The sequence below is a fragment of the Megascapheus bottae genome, chromosome 3 (assembly GCF_031878675.1).
Source record: "Megascapheus bottae isolate mThoBot1 chromosome 3, mThoBot2.hap1, whole genome shotgun sequence".
Classification (NCBI taxonomy): domain Eukaryota; kingdom Metazoa; phylum Chordata; class Mammalia; order Rodentia; family Geomyidae; genus Megascapheus; species Megascapheus bottae.
The window spans coordinates 79,535,173-79,560,730 of record NC_143511.1 but is presented as its reverse complement, the minus strand read 5'-3'; the positions used below and the strand labels follow the sequence as shown (position 1 = coordinate 79,560,730).

The window sequence follows — 25,558 nt, the reverse complement described above, 5'->3', positions numbered from 1 at the left end:
CAGTTCTTCTTCAATATTCTTTTTGCTCCACTTCCAAGTGTATTCTCAAGCCCCGGTCTTAGTTTTGTTACTGCTTTGTTTTTTGTTTGTTTGCTTGCTTTTTGTTTTTGCCAGTCCTGGGCCTTGAACTTAGGGTCTGGGCACCGTCCTTGGATACTTTTTGCTCAAGGCTAGAGCTCTGCCACTTGAACTACAGCTTTACTTCTGGTACCAAGGAGTCAACCCCAAGGCTTTGTGCATGCTAGGTGAACACACCACCTGTAGGCCAAGCTCCCAGCCCCAGGTCTTAGTTTTGTACTTATTATTGCTTCTGCTGCTTCTTTTCAAGATTTTATCCAAGGGCAAAATTGTACATTTTGGCACCAGGGAGAAACTTCCAGATTCTTCTTATCAAAGTATAAACATCCCAGTGACACCGAACATGGTCCCTTCAGCCCGTCTCCTGGTCTATTACATCGTCACTGGAGAACAGAAAGCCGAACTGGTGTCTGATTCAGTCTGGTTAAACATCGAAGAAAAGTGCGGGAACCAGCTGCAGGTAAGCCAAATGATACATCATCTGCAGGAAGCAGGCTGGCCATGCAACCTCCTCTCCACGGTCGTGTCCTCTACAAATGTTCTCTTCCTTTAGGTTCATCTGTCTCCAAATGCAGACGCTTATTCTCCAGGCCAAAGAGTGTCTCTTAATATGGAGACGGAGTCAGACTCATGGGTGGCATTAGCAGCAGTGGACAGTGCTGTGTATGGAGTCCAAGAAAGACCCAAAAGGCCCATGCAAAGAGTTAAGTAGTGTGCTGTGTGCTTACTACGGGGGCAGAGGGAGGGTCAACATGGTACCTCCAGAAAGAACCGAGTTAAGGCAACACCGCCTGCTTCTCTATCATGTATATACATTATGTATTTATAATTTTTCCCAGGAAGATTACTTCTTAAAGCACAAGTCAATCCTTGCTTGCTTTTCTAAATTTAAAACATATGACCAGGGGCTGGGACTGTGGCCTAGTCATAGAGTGCTTGCCTAGTCTGTATGAAGCTCTGGGTTCGATTCCTGGGTACTACATATACAGAAAGAGCCAGAAACGGGGGAGCCTAGTGGTAGAGTGCATGAAGACTGAGGTTCAATTCCTCAATACCACATACATAGGGGAAAAAAAGCCAGAAGTGGTGCTGTGATTCAAGTGGTAGAGCTCTAGCCTTGAGAGAGCCCAAGGACAGTGATCAAGCCCTGAGCCCAAGTTCAGGACTGGCAAAAAAAAAAAAAAAAAAGGCAGAAATGGTGCTGTGACCCAAGTGGCAGAGCCCTAGCCTTAAGAAAGCTCAAGGACAGTGCCCTGGCCCTGAGTTCAAGCCCCAGGACTGGCAAAAAATAAGAAATCATATTACTAGTACAAATGATGTAATTTTATTTGTCTTTACAACTATGTTACATTCCATTATCTCCATATTCTTTCTCTTTCTCCCCCCCCCCGTCTGTCATCTTTTTTTTTTTTTGCCAGTTCTGGGCTTGGGCTCAGGGCCTGAGCACTGTCCCTGGATTTTCTCAAGGTTAGGGCTCTACCACTTGAGCCACAGCACTTCTGGCTTTTTGCTATGTATGTGGTACCAAGGAATCGAACCCGGGTCTTCGTGCATGCTACGCAAGCCCCCTACCACTAGGCCAAACTCCCGACCTCTGTCATCTATTTTTAAAATCTAAAACAGTTTATCTATCCATTGGCTATTCAGCACATTGGCTGATTGGCTATTGTGGCCAGAGCTGCACTAAATATGGGTTCTGCAGATATTTTTCTGGTATATTGATTTACTCTCTTTTGCATGTATGCCCAAGAATTGTATAGTGGGATCACAAAGTTGCAGGCCTATTTTCAATTTTTTGAGGGCTCTTCATGTTGATTTCCATAGTGGTTATCTTCATTTACATTCCTACCAACAGTATAGAAGAGTTACTTTTTCCCTGGAAAGGTTCTTGTTCATGGACGTCATTCTGACTAGGGCAAGGTAAACTCTTAGTGTAGTTTTTGTTGTTGTTGTTACTGTTATCGTTTGGGTGTTTTATTTTGTTTTTAGTCATGGGATTTGAACTGAGAGCCTGGGTACTGTCCCTGAGCTGCTTCACTCAAGGCTAGTGCCACTTTGAGCCACAGTACCACTTACAGTTTTCTGATGGTTAACTGATGATAAGAGTTTCTTGGACTTTCTTTCCCTGGCTGGCTTTGAACTAAGCTCCTCAGATCTCCACCTCCTGAATAGCTAGGTTTGTAGGCATGAACTACCAGCACCCAGTTTCGTATAGTTTTGAATTGTATTTCCTTTAGGGGTAAGATGCTAAGCATTTTTTCCATCTATTTATTAGTCGTTTGTATTCCTTCTCAGAACTAGCTGTTCACTCTGTTTGCTCATGTACTAGTTAAATCATTTCTTAATATTTGAGGTCTTTGTATATTGTGGATACTAATCCTTTATCTGTTGAATAACTAGTAGGTTCTGTGGGGATTTTCCCAAAGTCTGTGGATTGGCTCTTTTAGCTATAATGATTCCCCCCCCCCTCCCTTTTTGTGAGTCATGGGGATTGAACTTGGTCTGGGCGCTATCCAAGGTCAAGGCTATGGCCCTACCCCTGGGCCTGGGCATTGTCCTTGAGCTCTTCAGCTCAAGGCTACCCCCCTACCCGTGAGCCAAACCCCACTTCCCATTTTCTGGAGGTTAATTGGAGATAAGAGTCTCTGGTCCTTTTGTGCCTGGGCTGGCTTTGAACTTTGATTCTCAGATCTTAGCCTCCTGAGTCGCTAGGATTACAGGTGTGAGTCAGTGTGCCTGGCGATTGTCTCTTTTGCTGTGCAGAAACTTTTAGGCTGTATACAGTTCTATTTGTTCATCCTTGCTCTATTTCCTGGGCAGTTGGATCCTATTTAAGAAATGGGGACCTATGTCTATCTCTTCAGAATTTTCCATACGTTTTCCTGGAATGTTTTTTCAGTATCAGGACTTACATTAAGATCTGCAATCTATTTGGGGCTGATTTTTTTACAGAGTGAAAAATGGATTCTAATTCCAATGTCTTGCATATATAGACAATCAGTTTTCACAGTCTCATTTGTTGTAGAGTTTATCTTTTCACCAGTATTTGTTTTTGGCTCCTTTGGTTTAATTTCTGGGTCTTCTATTCTGTTCTATTGGTCTTTATGTCTATTTTGGTGCCAATACTGTGCTCTTTAAAATTTAGTCACTTGAAAATCAATTCGTTTTACTATTTTTCTTTTTGTCAATTGTGAGGCTTTCCCTCAGAGCCTGGGCACTCTCCCTGAGCTTCTTTTGCTCAAGACTAGCTTTCTACCCTTTGAGCCACAGCAGTACTTCCAGTTTTCCAGAGGTTAATTGGCAATAAATAGGAGTCTCACAGACTCCCCACATCCGGCAAAAATTAATTTCTGTTAGTTCATCCGTTTATGCTTTTACTCCCCTATTTATTCAAATTGTAGACATTGTATTAGCTGCAGTATGTATAGTATGTACAAACACTCGTCATGGCTTCATCTCTAAGAATCTCTTCAGGAAAACTATTTGATGAAGACTTGGTTCTTGTTTTAATTTTGAATAAGAGGGTATTTATAGATAAAAAAAGAAAAGGACAACCTAGAGAAATGAAATTGGGAAATCTGGCCTCTGCTCCTTTGACAGAGGAGCGATCGTGGTTCTTCTTTCTCAGATGTGGGATAGCCCTGTAACTGCGCACTGGTTCCTGGGAGGAATGTTTTCATATCTGGATAGGATCGACATGTTGCTTTTCTGGACAGGTGTTTCAAGCTTTAGAGAAGAGCGACCTGGGCTGCGGGGCAGGTGGTGGTCGTGACAACACAGAAGTGTTCAGCCTAGCTGGGCTCACCTTCATCACCAATGCCAACACCGACAGCTCCCAAGAAAATGGTAAAACACGCTGTGCTTCTATGACTGGCATTTAGCTCACTTGCCTTCCAGCTCTTCCAGAATATTCTCTATGTTGACCTCAGAATGCCATGGTAATGTGTTTGTTGGTCTTTCAGTGAAAGCATGCATTGGTGCAGAATTCGAGTCCTCCAGGATCTCCTGAGCATTTTTTAATCTGTACTCACTTGGGCCTTCCTAACGTTATGTTTCAATGATACAGACCTAAGGGCAGCTCTAGGATGGGATGATGCTATTTTATGACTTCTGGCCTTAACTCTTAGAGGCTCCTTTTCCTTTTACAACTTTAGACAAGCTAGAATAATTACTTCATTTTCAGGAGCATCAGTTTACACCTATAATCCAAGTTACTCTGGAGCCTGAAGCAAGAGGATAGTTAGTCCCAAAGTAGCAATAGCTCATTCATTCAAATGAATAAGCAAATGAATGAATCACATGCTCTATGAGGTCTCTTCCCCATCGAGAGCTTATCATTTCCTCTTCCTTTAGTAAGAAGTATATATTACAGGGACTAGATCTACTCATAACAAATATAATAACTGTACATTCTTAATGCTTAGTTAAGCTCACTCAGAGCAGTTGTGAACTCTTCAAGGGCAGAGAGTAGATCTGAATCACTTTCATCCTGCTATTTAAATATTATCCATCATTATGCTCGATATGGTGATATTTGCCTCATACTTTTTTTTTTGCGAGTTCTGGGCTTGAGCTCAGGGCCTGAGCACTGTCCTGGGTTTTTCTCAAAGCCAGAGCTCTACCACTTGAGCCCCAGCACCACTTCTGGCTTTTTTCTATGTACGTGTACCAAGGAATCGAACCTAGATCTTCGTGCATGCGAGACAAGCACTCTACCACTACATACTTTCTAACAACGTAGTTCAAACAGCAAATACGAAGAGTAGTTTACTACTTGCTCACTCTAAAGGCTTAAGTAGTTAAAAATCAATGTCACAAAGGTACAGGGTTCAAAGCTACCTCAGATAAAACAATCAAACTTTGTGCTACAAGATCATGTGTTCCATGTGAAAAAAAAATCATATTAGGAGGCATTGTGTACAATGTCTACTCTGAAGCGAGTTCTCAGTACAGATTTGCTGAAAGAATGACTTGTGAATATTTTAAACATGTAGTTTTATGAAATTTTATTTCCTTTCCCCATCTTTTCTTCATCTCTATCTTAAAAATAAATAAATAACAGATGAAACTTGTAAAGAAATTCTCCGGCCAAGAAGAGAAGATCTGCAACAGAAAATAGAAGAACAAGGTAATAACTCTAACTGACATATGATTATAAAATACTAAGATCATATCATTCAAAAGCTGTCAAAAAGGAAACATTACCCAACTTCCCCTAACTTGAATAAGATTGGTGTTAAAGATATAAAGCTTGTACAATGACTTGGCCACTCAGGTGAAAAGATTAGGAGCATTGAGATACCAGACCAGCCTGAGCAAAAAGTTTTCAACACTCTCATTTCAACAAATAAGCCAGATGTGATGTACATACCTAAGATCTGAGCTACACAGAGAGCCATGTGTAGAAGGATTGTGTTCTAAGGCCAGCCACAAGCAAACAAATGAGGATCTATTTTTTTTTTTTTTTTGCCAGTCCCGGGCTTGAGCTCAGGGCCTGAGCACTGTCCTTGGACTTTCTCAAGGCTAGAGCTCTACCACTTGAGCCTCAGCACCACTTCCAGCCTTTTCTATATATGTGGTACCAAGGAATCGAACCCGGGTCTTTGTGCATGCTAGGCAAGCACTTTAACCACTAGGCCAAACTCCCGGCCGAGGATCTATTTTTTAAAAAAGAGAGAGAGAGAGCTGGTGGTGTGTCTCAAGTAGTAGAGCACCTATCTAGCAAATAAGAACCAAAGCAAGCAGGAAGGAAGGAAGGAAGGAAGGAAGGAAGGAAGGAAGGAAGGAAGGAAGGAAGGAAGGAAAAGAGAGAGAAAGGGAAGACAGAGAGGGAGTGAGAGGGGGAAGGGATTGAGGAAATGAATTTCCTCTATTGCATATATTTAACAGTTAAATTTCAGATTTTTTTTGGAAAATAAGCCAATGGGGATTATTTCTGTGGTAACATGATTATTGTTCATCTTACAGTAGAAAGAATATTGATCTGGGAGTTAGTGGCCTGAATTCAGCTAATAGTCAGGCCTATAGCACGACAATAATTTCTTACATTTACATATGAATTATTGCAGCTCTTCATTTTATGTTACAAGGGTAGTCACACACAGATATACCAGGAACACAGAAAAATCTGAGCATGCAATGGTTTCCCTCATTCATCATAATCAGTAGAAACCTTGGGCTCTACTAGCAGAGATCTGCAATAGAGCAAAACCTTGATACATAAGGCCATATAGTATGATGCTAATTGAAAGGACCTCCAGGATATAGAAACAAAAGCCATATAATGAGTGATTGTTGTCCTTAACGTACTATGTTATCTCTCATCTCCTTTGCTGTCCCTTGGGTATCTCATATTGTTACTGTATCTCACTTTGTTATCTGATATATTGAATTTATTTGTATTTGGTTATTTGAAATTTGATAGGGAAGGGGGGAAAACCAAGACAGGTGGTGGGTGGGGGGTAGGGTAATGGGTACCAAGACATGTGAAAGGGTATCAATGTATGTGAATTAATGCACCTTCTATCTGGCAAATATCATGTAACCCTTTTATTAATTACAATAAAAAAAAGAAAAATCTGAGCATGTACAATGAAGCATGATACGGTTTACTCAATGTGTCATACAAGTCACATTTGAGAAAGTAGAACGTGTTACTTTCAGGACATTCCAGTATAGTAATGATAGATATCTTGAAGTATTAGAAAACCACTTGGCTATTTAACCTTCTTTAAAGTATTCTAAAACCAAAGTACCCATTTCAAAAGTTAGTACTTACTTTAAGGAAGTCCCTTAACCCCTTAGTATGAGTTAGGTGACCTCATGAGGTCATGAAATTGTTCCAAAGAGAGGGAAAAAACTTGTTGACTAGCTATGGCTGTAGTGAGAAAATGAATCACTTGATAATCAAAACCAAGTATCCCCTGAGATTTTTTTCTTGGCAGTACAAGGATTCGAACTCAGGACCTTACCCTTGCTGAGCAGGTGCTCGGCCACTTGAGCCACACCTCCAAGCCCTCCCTTGTGATTCCTTCTGGATCTGATATGTTATACCAACGCCTGATTCAGAGTATTTGTACTCTCATCATTTCAGCTGCTAAATACAGACATCCAGTGCCAAAGAGGTGTTGCTATGATGGCGCCCGTTATAACAACTATGAAACCTGTGCACAGCGAGTGGCACGCGTGACGGTGGGGCCGCACTGCATCAGAGCTTTCAATGAGTGCTGCATCCTTGCCACCCAGATCCGAGCTCAAAACTCTCATAAACCCATGCAGCTGGGAAGACTACGTAAGTCTGATGTTCTCTGGCAGAATTCTGCCCCAAGGGACGAGAGCGTGACCTAGGGGGTAGAGTGCTCGCCTAGCATGCATGAAGCCCTGGGTTCTATTCCCTGGAACTGCATACACAGAAAAAGCTGGAAGTGGTACTGTGGCTCAAGGGGCAGAGCACTAGCCTTGAGCAAAAACTGTCCAAGGACAGTGCCCAGGCCTGGAGTTCAAGCTCCAGGAGTGGCAGAAAGAAAGAAAGAAAGAGAGAGAGAGAGAGAGAGAGAGAGAGAGAGAGAGAGAGAGAGAGAGAGAGAGAGAGGAGGGAGGGAGGGAGGGAGGGAGGGAGGGAGGGAGGGAGGGAGGGAGGAAGGAAGGGAGAGAGAGAGAGAAAGAGGGAGGGAGGGAAGGAAGGAAGGAAGGAAGGAAGGAAGGAAGGAAGGAAGGAAGGAAGGAAGGAAGGAAGGGAGAGAGGGAGGGAGGGAGGGAGGGAGGGAGGGAGGGAGGGAGAGAAGGAAGGAAGGAAAGGAAGAAAGAAAGGAAGGAAAGAGAAAAAGGAAAGAAGAAAGAGAGGAAGGAAGGAAGAGAGGAAGAAACAAAGAGAAGGAAGGAAGGAAAGAGAAAAGAAAGAGGAAGGGAGGGAGGGAGGGAGGGAAAGGAAAGAGGGTTGGTAGGTATGGTGGGAGTGTTGGAAAGGATGACATTGATGGAGCAGCACTTTATTCACAAACTGCTTTGCTGAATGGCAACTCTTTTTTTAATTAAAGAATTTATTAACATTGATTGTTACATTGTATTTCAAATGACATATTTAACAAACAAGTATTCTAGAAGGGAATCTCTATATACAATCACTGGCATTTAGATTTTAGAATATAATTAAAATTAAGCTGAGGGTTTGTATGTCATAGATACATATAAATCTATGTAACAAAACATTATGTCTATAGAGTCATAAATTTTTATGTCTATGTAGTTGTGTTTATATTTCCAATACCATGTCCATAGCGTTGGGTAAGCAAATATTGAGTCCTCGCTCTTGTACTGTTTGGATCTAATAGCCACATATTAAGAAATGGGCCTTTTGTTCCTTTGGTCTTGACATGTCTCACTCAACATGATTCACTCTAGATTCATCCACTTGAATGGCAACTCTTGTACAACTACTTAGAGATAATAAAAATATTTTAAAAGTTTTTTTTGTTGTTTTGTTAGTCATGGGGCTTGAACTCGGGGCCTGGGTGCTATCCCTGAGCTCTTTTTGCTTAAGTCTAGCACTCCACAACTTTGAGCCACAGTGCCACTTTGTTTTCTGGTGGTTCATTGGAGATAAGAGACTCAAGGACTTTCCCACCAGGCTGCTTTTGAACCACGATCCTCAGATTTCAGCCTCCTGAATAGCTAGGATTACAGGCATAAGCCACCATTGCCAGGCTAACTTAAAAGAAAAAGGGGGGCAGGGAGGGAGAGAGAGGAATAGGAAAGGGAGAGGGAGAGAGGAAGGAAGGAAGGAAGAAGGAAGCAAGGAAGGAAGGAAAGAAAATCACTATCAGTATTTTCATGACTTCTTTTGTCAGTGCTCTTATATAGAGAAATTCTAAGGCATTTCATAGTTCTATTTTGAAACCATTTAATGAGTTAGTGGACTTTTAGAAAGCACTTTAGTTACAGATGAACACATATTTCAAAATTCATCTATAAGCATAGTTCTTTTTTTCCACAATTGAACATATTTTCTTTCCCTCAGAGATTCAGACAGTGTCACCAGTAATGAAGCCAGAAATCGGAGCTATTTTCCAGAAAGCTGGTTATGGGAAGTTCATCGTGTGCCTCGGAGGTATCATGTTTCTTTGATGTTCTTTTGGAAAGAAAATATGAAAATGTAAATATCATGGCCAAAAGTCTGGATACTACTCATTTCTTCACAGTTAAGATCATCCTACTTTTTAGTTAAATTTTGTTTTGTTTTGCTTCATATTTTTCTGTGTGTGGGTCATGGGGTTTGAACTCTGGGCCTGGGCAGTCCCTGAGGCTCTTCAACTCAAAGCTACTGCCCTGTCCCCAGAGCCACAACCCCACTTCCCATTTTCTAGTGATTAATTGGAGATGAGTCTCACATTCTTTAGTTCTTTAGAGCCGGGACTGGCTTTGAACCTCGATCCTCAGATCTCAGCCTCCTGAGTAGCTAGGATTACAGGTGTGAGCCACTGTGTCTGGCTTTGCTCCATATTTTTAATGTACTTTTCTCTGTCTATTGAGTATCAGGGTAGCATGAATTATTGGTAAGATAAAACCATTTTACTTCCTTTTAGTATGCATTTCCTGCATACAGCTACATGCAATCAACCACACTAAGCAATTGTTTGCTTTTTGTGTGTGTGTGACAGGTGTGAGGATTGAACTCAGGGCCTGGGCTGGGTCCCTGAGCATTTTGGCTAGTATTCTAACACTTTGATCCACAGTACCCACTTCTAGTATTTGAGTGGTTAATTGGAGATAAAAGTCTCATGGGGACTTTTTCTTCTCTGGCTGAGTCCTCAGATCTCAGCCTCTTCAGTAGCAAGGATTAAAGGCATGAGCCACCAACCCCTGGCTAATTGTGTTTTTGTTTGACATTTTCCATTCTCTAGCACTTTTGGTAAAATTTTCCAGTTCTGTCAAGTACCAGTAATTGAACTAATTATCCCTCCCAATTAACCATATTCCGACATACTATAAGAATTTCATAGCATGATAATAGCTATGTTTTCTCATTAAAACAACTTGAAGTAAAAAACAAAATTCAAAATACTGTTAGTTTATCTGGCACTGGGCTAGGATATTTCTTATAGATCCATGAAAATAAATGTTTTGAATGAATACATACTGTCTCTAAATGCTCTCTCCCTCTCTCCCTCTCTCTCCTCTCTCTCCCTCTCTCCCTCTCTCCCTCTCTCCCTCTCTCCCTCTTCTCCCTCTTCTCCCTCTCTCCCTCTCTCCCTCTCTCCCTCTCCCTCCCTCCCTCCCTCCCTCCCTCTCTCCCTCTCTCCCTCTCTCCCTCTCTCCCTCTCTCCCTCTCTCCCTCTCTCCCTCTCCCTCTCCCTCTCCCTCTCCCTCTCCCTCTCCCTCTCCCTCTCCCTCTCTCTCTCCCTCTCTCTCTCTCTCTCTCTCTCTCTCTCTCTCTCTCTCTCTCTCTCTCTCTCTCTCTCTCTTTTGCCCTATCCTAGGGGCTTGAACTCAGAGCCTGAGTGCTGTCCCTGAGCTATTTTGCCCAAGGCTAGCACTCTACCACTTGAGACAGCTCCACTTCTAGCTTTCTAGGTGGTCAATAGAAGATAAGAATCTCATAGGCGCTCCTGCTCTGGTTGGCTTTGCACTGAGATTCTCAGATCTCAGCCTCCTGGGTAGCTGGCATTCCAGGTGTGAGTGACTGGCGCTCAGCCTCTGTGCTCTTTTGATGCCTTATTGATACGGTTACTGGAGTGATGTGCACTTTATTTGCTGCCTCCCACTAGACTGTTCAGGGATTGGAGTCTATGTGATACTTCACCTGACACCAAGTTAGTGGCCATACTGGAAAAGAAATACACCAGCTTACTCATTACGAACAGCATTAAGATGTATTACTTTAATCCAGAATGATGTTGTGTGCCTACAATCCCAGAAATCAGGAGATGGAGATGAGCAGATCGTAATTTTGAGGCAGCTCAGGGAAAGTTAGCACAAGGCTATAGAGCAAAAACAGAAGGACTAAGGGTATATAGCTCAAGTGGTAGAGTGCTTGTCAATAAAGTGCAAGACCCTGGTTTAATCCTCAGTATTACAAAAAAAATATTAGTTTTTCTTCCCTATTTAGAACTTAGTCACAATGAACACACTTTTTGTTTTATATGCTTCAAAGGTCTCCTGGATACTTGAATGCTCACCTCATATGTGTAATGTGTAAAGAACTTTTCTTAATCAGTGTTCTCTTGGTATTTGTTATGAGCTTGTATTTTAATTTTCTTTTCTTCTAAAATAATATAAAGAAAACCAATCCTATCAAGCTGGATTAATGTTTCAAGGTAATTGAATCATCTCAACATTTTAAATTCCAGAAACCAGTTGCAATTTGTGCTGCCTGATTCTCTCACTACCTGGGAAATTCACGGTGTTGGCATTTCAGACAGTGGTAAGGAAGCATAAGTCCTATTTCCTCATGTAAGGAGTGATTTGATTAGTAAGATGTTAATTCTTTGTTCATGTGCATTTAGTTTACTCTAGATCATAAATGGTAAATTATTGTTTAAAGTATATATTACAGAAGCTATATCTATACTTTTCTTTTCCATATATTTTTATTGTAATTAATAGAAGGGTTACATTACATTTGCCAGATGGAAGGTGCATTTTGAACCTGTTAATTTCTTCTTTTTATCTTCCACTATATAGCAGAAGAAAACTCTGAACTCTCTTAACGTGACTGAGAGCCAAAGCAGATTTAAAAGCAAATCTATCCCTCTTGAACTGATGTTCTTTTGTGGTGATAGTAGTTATCTTTTTCTTTTTTTTTTAATGATTCTTAGTTTCCACAACCAAAACTTTACACTCATGAAACAAAGCCAACTGTGACTATTTGTTTTGTATGTTTGCTAATAAGTATTTCATACTTCAAATAGAATTAAATATTTGCACAACAAACAAACCCTATTACTAATAACTCTTTTTTAAATCAATAGGCAGAAAATTCAAAGGACTTGGGATGATAGTACACGGGGAAATTTAAACTGATTTTTTTTTATCTTTGAGATAAAGCAAATGTGATATATTTTCATACAAATACAACCCAGTAGAAATTCCTTAAAATGCTCCTAACTTGCTTTTCCTCTGGGCTAAGGTATCTGTGTAGCTGATACTCTTAAGGCCAAGATATTCAAAGACGTCTTCCTGGAAATGAATATACCCTATTCAGTTGTACGAGGGGAACAGATTCAATTGAAAGGAACGGTTTATAACTACAGGACTTCAGGGATGGTGGTAAGCAGGCATTCATGCTATGTGTAAACAAATGGGGAAAAGGGGAAACATTTTCTCATTTTATAAGGGTGTCAGTGGGGTAATTATCGTATGTAATACAATAAAAGTTCAACTCAGTTCAGCAATATAAACCAAACCATCAGTTTGACACAGCAGGAAGAAAGGAAGGAGTAGGACAGGTGTTTACATGACCTGCTATCTGAAGAATTATGGGGAAGCTCAGAGAGACTGAGCTCTCACTGACTGCATTTGAGTTCCTGCTCCTCTGCATGCTAACCACCTATTCTTCCATTTTAGCTGTTCATATGATCTTCACTTATGAAATCTTGCCATCCTCTCTGAAATCTTGATTTCACAGTTCTCACCAACCAACCAGTCTCCTCCCTGTCTTTCTAACCCAGTCTCCTCATCCCCACAGCTCCAGCTCTGTGGCCCCATTAAAGTCTCCATCCATGGATTTAGTCACATTCCTACATTCCATTTATCCTCCATTGTTTTTGCTGTTGTTTATTCCTGCACATTTACTCTGTAATCCTAGGCTGAGATCTGAGGACTGAGGTTAGAAGCCAGCCCAGACAGAGAAGTCTATGAGACACTTACTTATCTCCAATGAACCATCCCAAAGCTGAAAGTGGAGCTGTATATCAAATGTAGATCTCCAACCTTGAGTAAAAAAAAACTAAGAGACAGAACTCAGGACCTGATTTCAAGCCCCAGTACAAATACACATGCATATGCACACACGCACACATATCCACACACCCACACATATACTAGGATTAGATCTTTGATAGGTATTACTCTCAATTTGTAAATGAATATTGGAGAAACCAACTTTTCTACAATATGAAATCTTTTATATCTTGTGCTTTTAAATCTTATGCTTTATGTACAGGATTCAAGTCAGCAATTTTCTGCCCCCCAGGCCAGATATGACTTGTCACATCTTGTGTGTGTGTGTGTGTGTGTGTGTGTGTGTTGTATGTCTTAAAAGCTAAGGATCACCTTCTATCTGGTGAATATAACGTAACCCTTCTATTAATTATAATAAAAAATATGTGAACAAAAAAGCTAAGGATAATTTTTTACATTTTTAAGTGGTGGAGAAAAAAGCCCAGGAAGATTTTTATGATACATGAAAATTACATGAAATTCATGTTCCTGTCTCCATAGCTAAGCTTTAGAGCCACAGGCATTTGGGTAGGTGTTGTCCACAGCGGAACTTAGTTGTGAAATGGACTGCCTAGGGTGCCTTCTCTGCTGGAGCTGCCATGACTTCAAACCGCAGGGGTTACTGCCACACCGTTAAAGCACCTGGGGTGGGGGGGGGTCTGTGTTCAGGGAAGCATAATTCAGGGTAAGCTTGCTTCAAATATGTATTTTTTCATAAACTGGCTCCAATGCTAACATGTTTTGATACGATTCTTCTCTGGGGGCATTCCAGTTCTGTGTGCAGATATCTGCTGCAGAGGGAATCTGCACATCAGGAAGGCCAGATGCGAACGCTCAGGGGACCAAAGCCTCTAAATGTGTGCGTCACAGGGTAGAGGGCTCCTCCACTCACCTGGTCACCTTCAGCCTGTTGCCTCTAGAAACCGGCCTCCACTACCTCAACTTTTCACTGGAGACTTCATTTGGAAGCGAAACTTTAGTAAAAACATTACGCGTGGTGGTAAGATAAACTCGGGCGTCTTTTCTTTTCCCTTTCCTTTTTCTTTTTTTGAGGGGGGGGAGTGGATTGGAGACAATGCTAGGGATTGAACTGGAGGACTGAGCACTTTCCCTTAGCTTTTTCACAAGAAGCTAGGACTCTGCTTTTTTAGTTAGACGTCCACTTCCAGCTATTTTGGTGGGTAATTAGACATAAGATTCTTATGGCTCTTTTGGGCTATGTAGTGAGTTCTAAGCCATCTTGGACTCTGTGGTGAGACTTTATTTCATTAAACGGAAACAAAAAAAAATTTAAGTAGAGCGATGATACTTGATTATTATAAAAATATGAATACTGAAAAAAAAAACCACAGAAGGAAAAATGTTTTCAAGGATAATCTCCACACCCTGAGATTTTCAATTCTAACAAAAATGGAAAAATAGAATCATCTCCCTATCCACTCTCAGACAAATTTAGAAAATGTATCTTGAAATACATGGCCAAATTCCAATGACTAAGACAGACAAATGCACAAGTTACAGTGCTTACATTTCAAGAATTTACTGTCTAGAAAACTTTCCATTTTATACATGAGTGAACAGGCCAAAAATGAGAAAAAATGATAATTTGTTCAATATCATTAGGTCCATTGTCTTTTTTTTTTTTTTTTGCCAGTCCTGGGCTGGAGCTCAGGGCCTGAGCCCTGTCCTTGGACTTTCTCAAGGCTAGAGCTCTACCACTTGAGCCTCAGCACCACTTCCGGCTTTTTTCTATGTATGTGGTACCGAGGAATCAAACCCGGGTCTTCATGCATGCTAGGCAAGCACTTTAACCACTAGGCCAAACTCCCGGTCTAGGTCCATTGTCTTTTGGATGTTTTCATATTATCAAGAGGAAGCCCTTCTTTTCTTTTTCTTTTTCTTTTTGTTTTTGAGACAGGATCTTTCTATGTAGCCCATCCTGATTCTTCTGCTGCACTTGTTTAAGTGCTGGGATTACAGACATATGCCATGCTTATTCTGATACAATTATGCTTTATCCATTTAAAATAACAGGAACTTTAAAGAGGAAATTCTCTTACCGAAGGTCACATGATTGGTTGATGACAGATTGGTTTTCCTAAGTATTCATTGCCTGAGTTCTCTTTGGACATCACTTTAGCTAAATATGCATTGGGTTATACAGTGATATATGCCCTGTAATCCCAGTTATTCAGGAGGCTAAGCGGCAGAAGGGTTGCAATTTTGAGACCAGCATGGGCAATTTTGCAAGACACTATCTGAAACAAAACAACGCGACACAAGAACAGCATATATTGATTTATTTGGTGCCAGGCACATTCCTGAGCATCCATGGGTCCTGGAGAGACTGGAGCAAGCCACTTCTTTAAAACCTGGCTTCATGCTTCCTATCTGGGTAACACTGGATATGCTACCTGACCTCTACCTATGTCCACTTTCATAACTGTCAAATCAAAGTATAGCATCTAATTATGAAACACTTAGAGGCTAAATAAGCTAATATATACAGAGCCCAAACTTTTATTTTACCATCTGCTCTGATCAATATTCACACACAAAAAAATCTTATTACTGTAGGTATGCATGTATGCATGCCTGGTAGCATTTGTAATCATTTATCTTTTCCAAAAAAAGGGGGGATTTTTTTTTCAATGAGAAAAATTAATCTAAGGAAGCCAGGTCATGTAGATATAATCACGTCTTTAACTAAGTACTTTTTGTCTTTTCTTTAGCCAGAAGGGATCAAAAAGGAAAGTTATGCTGGGGTTACTCTGGATCCAAATGGGATTTATGGTAGGAAACTAATTTAATTAATACATTGTGGTTTTCACTGTAAAAATTAGAACATGATGCAAGACTAAAATACGTATGTAATTTATCTTTCAAAATGTTCAATTGTAGATTAAAAATCTCTACTCCCTACATCATTACCTTTCCAGGTAGCACTCACTGTGCCATTATCTGGACGGTTGACACCAAACAAAGATAATTCCATTTATTTAAAGATAATTTCATTTGTTTTAAATACAGGACATTGAAATAGTAACAACTGACTACCTTCCTCATATATTAGTGATTTTTCTATGCATCACAGAGACTTGTAGTATTTTATTATAAAATAACCAGTCCAAAAACACCTAAGAAAAAAGCATTGTTACATAATTACTTAACCTGAAAATACAACAATATTGATTAGTCACTTCACAAATCTATTCTCCTCATGCCTATTTCTGTAGTGCAGTTCTAGAAAAAGCTAGAATTTGGGAAATATTTTCTCTGTCTGTCTCTCTCTCTGTCTCTCCCAGTTCAATGCCATCCTATGCAGATAAATCCAAGAGACTCTTATGTTCAATTAACCAGAAATGGAAGTGTGGCTCAAGTGGTAGAGCTCTAGCCTTGAGAAAAAAAAATGCCAAGCAACAGTGCAAGGCCCTGTACCTGCACACACACACACACACACACACACACACACACATACACACACACGTGTTTATTATAGTACATGATACTCTGTCAATACCAAGTATCATTTTTATGATGTGTACCAGGGTGTGATTATAATGAAAACTTATCTGACCCTAGTATGCTAAAACTCTGCTATTATGTACATAATAGAAAAGGTGTGTCTAAGTTAGACTAGAGCAGAAAATGGAAAGAATTTCAATTCAGGCTTCTCAGTGGAGCTGGTGTACAAATTTACCTTGTCTAAGAAATTACATGTCAGCTATTTTTAGATTTTGATTCCAGGAACAATTTTCTCTCTTTGGAAAAATCACATAACTACTTCTCCCTGATGGATAAAATTGACAACCTATTTACTACAGGGAGCTTTCTGCCAAATTTAATGTTTTATTTTTAAAAACTTACACATGTTTAGGGCCTGATAAACAGACTTGATGATTTTTTTCTTTCTTTTTAAATCTTATAAACATCTTCAACATTTTTGGCATCATGTACAATATATATATAATATATATAATATGTAATATATAATCTGTGATGTATAAATGGTCATTTCCCCGAATAAAGATGTGTAAATATGATTTTTTAAACTATAGGTGTCATTAGCAGAAGAAAGGAGTTCCCATACAAGATCCCATTAGATCTGGTCCCCAAAACAAATGTCAAAAGGATTGTGAGTGTAAAAGGTAAAGCAACAGATTGTATTTTTCTGTCTTATTTCGCTTTGTCCTTCAAACTAAAGTCAAATCTTCTCCAGTGTTGTATATCTATTTTTCTGTTTCCTTGCATATGTAAACTCTCCCCTTGAGAATGCACTATCCATCTGTACCCCAACATCAAACACGTGATCCCTTTTCAAACAATCTTCTTTCACGGGCCTGATTTAAATAAAGAACAGTTCTAGCATGATGGAGAGTGGGGTTGTCATTGGCCCCAAAGACTTTTCTAAAATGAGGCACAGTTGCTTGAAGACATAAAGAACTTTTCTAGCTGGACATGGTGGCTCACCCCTATAATCCTAGCTACTCAGAGGAGGCTGAGATCTGAGGAACAAGGTTCAAAACCAGCCCAGGCACAAAGGACCTTGAGACTCATCTCCCATTAACCTCTAGAAAACAGAAGTGGGGCTTGGCTCAAGGGTAGAGTGGTATCTTCAGCTGAAGAGCTCAGGGACAACACCCAGGCCCAGGGATAGGGCAGTAACTTTGAGCTGAAGAGCTCAGGGACAGCACCCAGGCCTTGTTCAAGCCCATGACCCCCCACATACACACAAAACAACTTTTCTAAGGTACTTATGGCCTGTCCTATTCCACAGAAGACTTTATAACTTACAAACAACTCTGAGACAACAGTATTGCTCTGTTGAGTTGTCAGTCCATTCATGCTACTGTAATAAAATACCTGAGGCTGGGTCAGTTATAGAGAATTAGACAATAAACATGTATTTCTCATAGTGTGAGAGGTCGGGAAATCCAAAGGATTCACATGTCTCCCTGCTTCCCAAGTGTTCTCTTGCTGCATCCTCATCCAACATAACAAAAGGCACAATGTCAAAAAGAGCACTTTCCCACTTCTTTTATGGCATTATTAATGTCACTCATGGGATAAAACCTTCATAATCACCAAAAATAATATTCCACCTTCTAAATCACCAGCTTGATGACTAGGCTTCAGCATATGGATTTTGGAAGGGGTATATACTTTCAAAACCATAGCAGGGATTCTCTCGCCTCCAGTGGCTTGCCCAAGGTTGCACTTTGAGTTACCTCGACCCCAGCCCTCCTAGCTCAGGCTTTCTGCCTTGTTTACCCAGAGGGTTGCCTGATATGGTTGGTAATATCCTAATCTACCGGGTTCAACAGCAGTTCATCTGCCATATTCTTTATGAAGTAACTTTTCACCACATTAGCATGATATTTTTAAGTCTTTTTCTTTGTTTCTTTTAAATTCCTGCTACTAGCCAGCTGCCTCTTTCTTTATGCCATTCCTAAGAAGCAGGTAAACTGCTGAGATGGAACAGGGTAAAACCAGTTGGGCCTCCTGCTTTATAATGTTAGAGGTTGATAGACAGTGATTGTGTCTACTCTGATTTCTTTTTGTCTCAGGGCTCCTTATAGGTGAAGTTATGTCTACAGTTCTGAGTCAAGAGGGCATCAGTATCCTAACCCACCTTCCCCAGGGCAGTGCTGAGGCGGAGCTAATGAGCATTGTCCCAACCTTCTATGTTTTTCACTACCTGGAAGCAGGAAACCACTGGAACATTTTTCATCCTAACACATTGACTAAAAAACAGATCCTAAAGAAAAAAATGAAAGAAGGTAAAAAACAACTATTACTGCGATGATGATGTCTACTACTAATAAATAATTTGAGTGTTAACAAATATTTTTGATTAAGTTAAATTTCAAGGCATTACCAACTATGTAAAAGCCTAATTGTAAAAGCACTTCATTCTCCACCAAAAAAAAAAAAAAACCCCACATCATGAGATGGGTTCCACTGTGTACACAAATACTATTTCTGTAGCATGTAGGCTGAATGTTACCAAAGTGCCTGGATGATAGGCAAGACACGTGCATTCCAAACCTGCAGAGCACATTGAATCAGATCTGAACATTCTGATTGTTGAAACTGATGCTCAGTTCAAGAAATCCATCGGCTTTATTCTGAGAAGTTCAGTGTTTGTTACACGATTATATACTGCTACATACAACAAGACATTTACAGTTCCCTAGGGGAGGATACAGCACCCTGAAGCAGAAATGGAAGTCAAATGAAACACTGTCTTTTCTTTCTTTCTTTCTTTTTTTTCCTGGTGCATCTTAGGGTTGGTAAGCATCATGTCGTACAGAAATATGGACCATTCTTACAGCATGTGGAAGAATGGAGATGCTAGCACTTGGTAAGTAGGAGATTTTTGTCTTGTGTTTTCCATACAAAGTTTGATTCACTCATTGAATAATAAATGGCAGTGTGGAAACTCCATTTTTTCCAGATGTTCAAACTGAAATCTTAGTCCTTCTTCATTCCTCTCTTCCTCAGCCACATCTGAGCTTGGCTGACTCTTCAAACACATGTGACTACTTGGATTTGACTACTTGTCACCAAATGACATTTATAGCAGACTTCTTGTCTGCATTATTGCACTCTCTTCTCTTAGTTTTCTTACTAAATGCAACACTGAATGGCAGTGAAAAGGAATGAATTAGATCTACCCGAAAAGCTAAACCTACAAAAAAAAAAAAAACCCTAAACACTGAAGTCAGGGGAAAAAAATCAAGTTTCAGAATGATCATGATAATATGATACTAGTTACAATTTCTTAAAAACCCAATAAGAACTCTGCTCATGAGTTCACATATTTGTATATTAAAGATCCTCTCAGGTCATTTCTCACTCAACACAACTCTGGAGTGACAAATTAATATATGTTAGGTAACATCACTGTAAAATATAAAGGAGCTTTTCATATCTGGGATTAAAATAAAAACACAAGAATGGCATTGTATTGTTCATAAGGAAATGGGAAGACTTGGAAAAAAGTTTTAAGTGAAGTAAACCAGACCCAGAGAAACAAAGGTTGCATGATTTCCCTCATCTGTGACAGATAGAATAAACCTATAAATCAGTACATAAACAGGATAGTTGGTATGCAAGTGGTCACAAATAAATTGAAATATAATAGATTCTGTGGAAAGCTCAAATAATATAATCTTTTTGAAAGACTAGGTCAAAACCCAACACAATCAGCATGAGGGAACAGGAACATGAAAGAGGGGGGAGAGGCTAAGGGGAGAGGGGTAAAAGATTTAAGGGGAGAGAGGGGGGAAATATATCAATAATTCATTGTATGTAACACAAAAGTAAGAAAAGTAAGGAAAGGGGAGGGTAAAAGGGGAGTGAGAATGTTGAAAGGGTGACACTGACCAAGATGCATGGTATTCATAAATTGCTTTGTTATATGGCACTTCCTTTGGGCAACTACTTAAGGATAATCTAAAAAATTGTTTTAAAACAATATTTTTATGATGGCTTCAAGAGACCTTTATGATCTGGTCCTTCCTTACCTCTCTCCTTTGTCTCCTGTATTCCACTGCAGCCCCTTGGCCTTCTTACTATTTCTCAAATGTACCAGGACACTTTCCCTTCACACCGTGTAGACTTCCACTTCAGACTCAGCATTCACCTTTCTCTTGGTCTTTAAGGCTCTGTCCCATTAGTTGACTGAATGATTTGAAGATTTTCTTTTTCAAATATTTTCCTTTGTCACTTTGTAAAATGGACACGCTATCAAATCATATGCTTTCAAATTTTCCTTTTAAAAATTATTACTAAGTAGCTGTACAGAAAGTTTACAATTGCATAAGTCAGGTAATGATAATGTGTCTTGACATATCATTTTCCTTTATTTCCCCTCCCATCCTCAAGTTACATAGTCAATTTTTTACATAATATACATAGAATACAGGGACTGCATTTTCTTCCCCGTATATTTTTATCATTATCTTAAAATGGATGTATGGAGAGTGGGATATCAATTTACATGTCTATATATGTGTGCAGTGCATCGTGATTAGAGATCATTTCTCCTTCTCACGTTTCCCTGCTTCCCATCTATCCTTCCCTACCAGTCTCATCCTCAATTTGTTTTTCTTTTAAAGAATAATGAACTAGCCTGGTACTGGTGGCTCACACCTATAATCCTAGCTATTCAAGAGGCTGCGATCACAGTTTAAAGCCAGCATAGGCAGAAAAGTCCATGAGATTCTTATTTCCAATTAACCACCCCCAAACTGGAAATGACACTGTGTCTCAAAGTGGTGGAGCTCTAGCCATGAGAGAAAAAAAAAATAGCTCAAGGATAGTGCCTCGCCCTGAGTTCAAGCCCCCGCCCCCACACACTAAACTGCATGAAATAAAGAAGCTGTTAATGGAATTCAATGAGGATTCAGTATTCTAAATGTATACTTGATTTTATTTTAAAGGTTAACAGCGTTTGCTTTAAGAGTACTTGGGCAAGTACATCAATATATACAGCAGAGTCAAAATTCAATTTGTAATACTTTATTGTGGCTAGTTGAAAACTGCCAATTGGAAAACGGGTCTTTCAAGGAAAAATCCCAGTATCATCCAGTAAAATTACAGGTAAGGAAATCAAATGTACAAATTAACAGCTAATTTTTTTATTAGTTTGAGTTTCATTCTCTTCCTATTATGGGAAAACAAAAAAGAAGAGAGGACTTGTCAAGCGCCAGAGGCTCATACCTGTAATTCTAGCTACTCAGGAGGCTGAGATCTGAAGATGACAGTTCAAAGCCAGCCCAGGCACCAAAGTCCTAAGACTCTTATCTACAATTAACTATCAGAAAATATGAAGTGGCCCTGTGGCTCAAGGGGTAGGGTGGTCGCCTTGAGCTGAAGAACTCAGGAACAGTGCCCAGGCCCAGAGTTTAAGTCCCATAACTGACAAGAAGAAGAAGGAGGAGGAAGAGGAGGGGAGGAGGACAAATTAAAATATGTAACCCAGCAAGAAGCTTATTTGGTGCATAGGGCAAGAATACACTGGATTCCCTTGTGCTCAACCACAGAACCATCTTCAGACAGTTTCCATTAGACATATAAATAATACCTTTCTCTTATCGCTTATCAGAAACACCAAGCATTTTGTAGCTCCCAGAGTAAATTCCAGATATTTAAGAATAAGTAAAATGGCACCTATTTGATTCTTTACTTCTCGTATGAAAGCTGTACCTAAAGTTCAAAGCCTGTGTTTTGTTGTTGGTGGTGGTGGTTTGTTTTTGTATTTTTGAACTCTGGGCCTGGGCACTATCCCTGAGCTCTTTTTTTTCCATATATTTTTATTGTAATTAATAGAAAGGTTACATTATATTCACCAGATAGAAGGTGCATTACTTCACATACATTGATACCCTTTCTCATGTCTTGGTCCCCATTTCTCTCCCCCCATCCCCATCCCTCATCTTGTTTGCCTCCCTTCCCTATCTTATTTCAAATAACCAAATACGCATATGTACAATATATCAGATAACAAGGTGAGATACTGTAACAATATGAGATAACCAAGGGACAGCAAAAGAGATGAGAGGTAACATAGTACATTAAGGCCAACCCTCACTCATTATATGGCTTTTGTTTCTATATCCTGGAGGTTCTTTCATTTAGCATCATATTATTTGGCCTTATGTATCTAGGTTTTGTTCTATTGTAAATCTCTGCTAGGAGAGCCCAAGGTTTCTACTGATTATGACAATAAGGGAAACCACTGAGCCTATGTTCCTTTGAGTCTGGCTTACTTCACTTAATATGATTTTTTCTAAGTCTTCCCATTTCCTTACAAACAGGGTGATATCATTCTTTCTGACAGCAGCATAGAATTCCATTGTGTATAAATACCACATCTTGTTGATCCACTCATCAACTGAGGGACATCTGGGTTAGTTCCATATCTTCGCTATGGTACATAGTGCTGCAATGAACATCTGTTGTGCTAGAGGATTTAGTATGTCCTTGTTTCTTGTCCCTGAGCTCTTTAGCTCAAGGCTATCGCCCTCCCCTTGGGCCTGGGCATTGTTCCTGAGCTCTTCAGCTCAACGTTGCCACCCTACCCCTTGAGCCACAATCCTCAGATCTCAGCCTCCTAAGTAGCTAGGATTACATGCGTGAGCCATTGGCCAGCTTTAAAGCCCGCTTTTGAGTCAAGATTACATGGTAGTGTCATAAAAGATGGGACCTTATTTACATCCTGTTCCTAAGTGCTTTCTGAGATGAGAATCTACTGCCATATTTGGAATATGATTATAATATCCTTCTACTGTGGAATGTTGTCTACTCTTAGAATGTTTTTATTGAAGACCCAACAGAAACATTTTCTACATGCCCAATCCAACACCTTTCATAGACAGGAATAGCTTCCTTGACTGCCAGTTGGTCACGTGATACTCTTTTGTTGCATCACCAACAGATTAGAGTTCCAGGAACAAGTAGGAGAAACTGATAGTTTGAAGAGTAAAACACAGTAACATTTTTTTCCCTCAGATAACCATCTATCTATTTTTCAACATTCCTTCAATAACCATTGGCTGAGCACCTACTACAGTAGGGGAGTAGTGAGAAAGGAGAGGTGGGAAAACTAGGCCACAGATCAGATCTTTGCCACCAAAGAACTTGGACATTGATTGGGGTGGGGGTGGGTATAGAAATGCAAGTATAAATACCAGTAATTCTAGTCATACCTGTGAATAAATACCCAACAAATGTATAGTAAGGGTTAGGTGCCAGTGACCCAACAGTGAACAAGACAAGTGTTGTTTCTGGGGACATATTGCTTCAGATCTAGCTGACAAGTGAGGCAGTAAATAATTTTAAATGGCAGATAACATATTAAGGAAAGGGAAATGTAGTTTTATTAAAACCAGAGGAGCCAATCTAGATCGGAAAATGAAGCATTGATAGAAAGTTCCCAAGAAACATAGAAAGAAAGCTCAGCGTCCATTCTGAGTGGAGCTAGCAGTACACCTGACTTTAAAAAAAGTTTGTGTGTGCATATGTGTGTGTATGTGTGTGTTGTTGTTGCTCAGTGCCTCACACTGATAAACAGGCACTGTACTACTGAGCCATACCTCCAGTCCTATTATTTGTTTTGTTGGCTGTTTTTAGGGTAGAATATGGCCTCTTGCTCAGGGGTACTCCTGGATTGCAATCTGCTTCCTCCTCGTTGCTCAGAGGACAGGGCCACCACATCCAGCTTTTCTCCATTGAGGAGGAGTCTTGAAGATTGTTCTGCTATGTTAGCTTGAATCTGTGATCCTCTCAATCTCAGCCTCCCTTGTAGTTCAGGGTGACAGGCATAAACCACCATGTCAGCTATAGGTTTGAGAAAGGATCTAGCTCATGAACTTTTCTGCCCAGGCTGGCTTCAAACCACAAGTCTCCTGTCCTCAGCCATCATTGCAGGTGCAAGCCTGGAACCTGGCCTGTACTAGTCTCCAAAGTAGCTGCACTATTTTACATTCCAACCAGCAGTGTACAGTGCTTCCCTTTTCTCTCATCCTCAGGCCTTCTTTATTGTGTTTTTAATTTGCATTCCCCTGATGATTAGTGATATTGAACATTTTTATATATCTTTTATATATTTTTTTAATTTTATAATGGTAGGTTGTACCTACCATTTGGATGAGGGGGGGAGAGAGTTCTAGTCAAAGACAAAGAACTGGGGCTAGTAGAGAAATGAATCAATTTCATTGAAAAGTCTTACAAGCATTTCACTGGGTTATCACTACACTAAGAACAGAGACTGTGTGTGAAGTTCTCTGCAGACAAAGTAGCATTTTTAACAGGACCTCGGAAAGAAGGGAGAATTTGAATTTGGGGAAGTAAAAGTGGAAACTGGGGTTTAGGGGAAGGCAAGTGAAGGCTGTAGATAGATCCGAATGCTTAGGAAGAAATGCAAGCCATACAGCTAGACTATATAAAGGGGAAGAATGGGAGAAGGCTCAAAACAGAAATTTAACCCAAATCACTTCTCTAAAAACTGCCACCTTCCTTTAAAAATATTGTTTATTATAGGGTACCTTGCCTGTGGAAGCTCAAGAAAACACCTTGTATCTGACAGCCTTTGCTGTGATTGGAATTAGAAAGTCTTTTGATATCTGCCCCCTGGTGGTAAGTATAAGTCATCAACCTGCCCCCTCCCCCCTCCACCCCAGCATACATCTCTTGCTGAGGGGATCACCCATCTGAAGACACGTATTTTCAAAAACTTCTTTTTCTACTTTTCACATTCCTTGACAATAACTCCAGAATCAAAGGGCTTCAGAACTGTGACTTATATCTGAATCACCTTGTCTCACCTCTTCACAGAAAGCTAAGAAAACTGACCTTGGAAGGATAGGAGACTTTGTCACTAAACTGTAGAGTTGGGACAATAACTAGGACTATGCTGGGAAAATGACCCCAGTGTCCCCAGCTTCCCTGACTTATCTCTGTGAGACAGCACAGTCGTATTGAGTAGTTGAGGTACTGTGAGTGCTGAGGCCCCAAAGAGAGGCTCCAGGTCAGGGAA

General features: G+C 40.1%; 1 protein-coding gene across 1 annotated transcript in view; it reads left to right on the top strand.

The window, feature by feature from the left end:
* Window positions 1-25,558, top strand: part of C5 (complement C5) — a 72,332-nt gene that overhangs the window by 19,963 nt on the left and 26,811 nt on the right. The window contains 16 exon segments of the mRNA XM_090330542.1: window positions 329-538; window positions 632-781; window positions 3,795-3,924; window positions 5,141-5,206; window positions 7,172-7,369; window positions 9,095-9,127; window positions 9,130-9,184; window positions 11,424-11,497; window positions 12,203-12,342; window positions 13,787-14,014; window positions 15,747-15,807; window positions 17,073-17,162; window positions 18,582-18,794; window positions 19,303-19,378; window positions 21,462-21,621; window positions 25,063-25,158. Coding sequence (XP_090186668.1) covers window positions 329-538; window positions 632-781; window positions 3,795-3,924; window positions 5,141-5,206; window positions 7,172-7,369; window positions 9,095-9,127; window positions 9,130-9,184; window positions 11,424-11,497; window positions 12,203-12,342; window positions 13,787-14,014; window positions 15,747-15,807; window positions 17,073-17,162; window positions 18,582-18,794; window positions 19,303-19,378; window positions 21,462-21,621; window positions 25,063-25,158 — 1,980 coding nt within the window.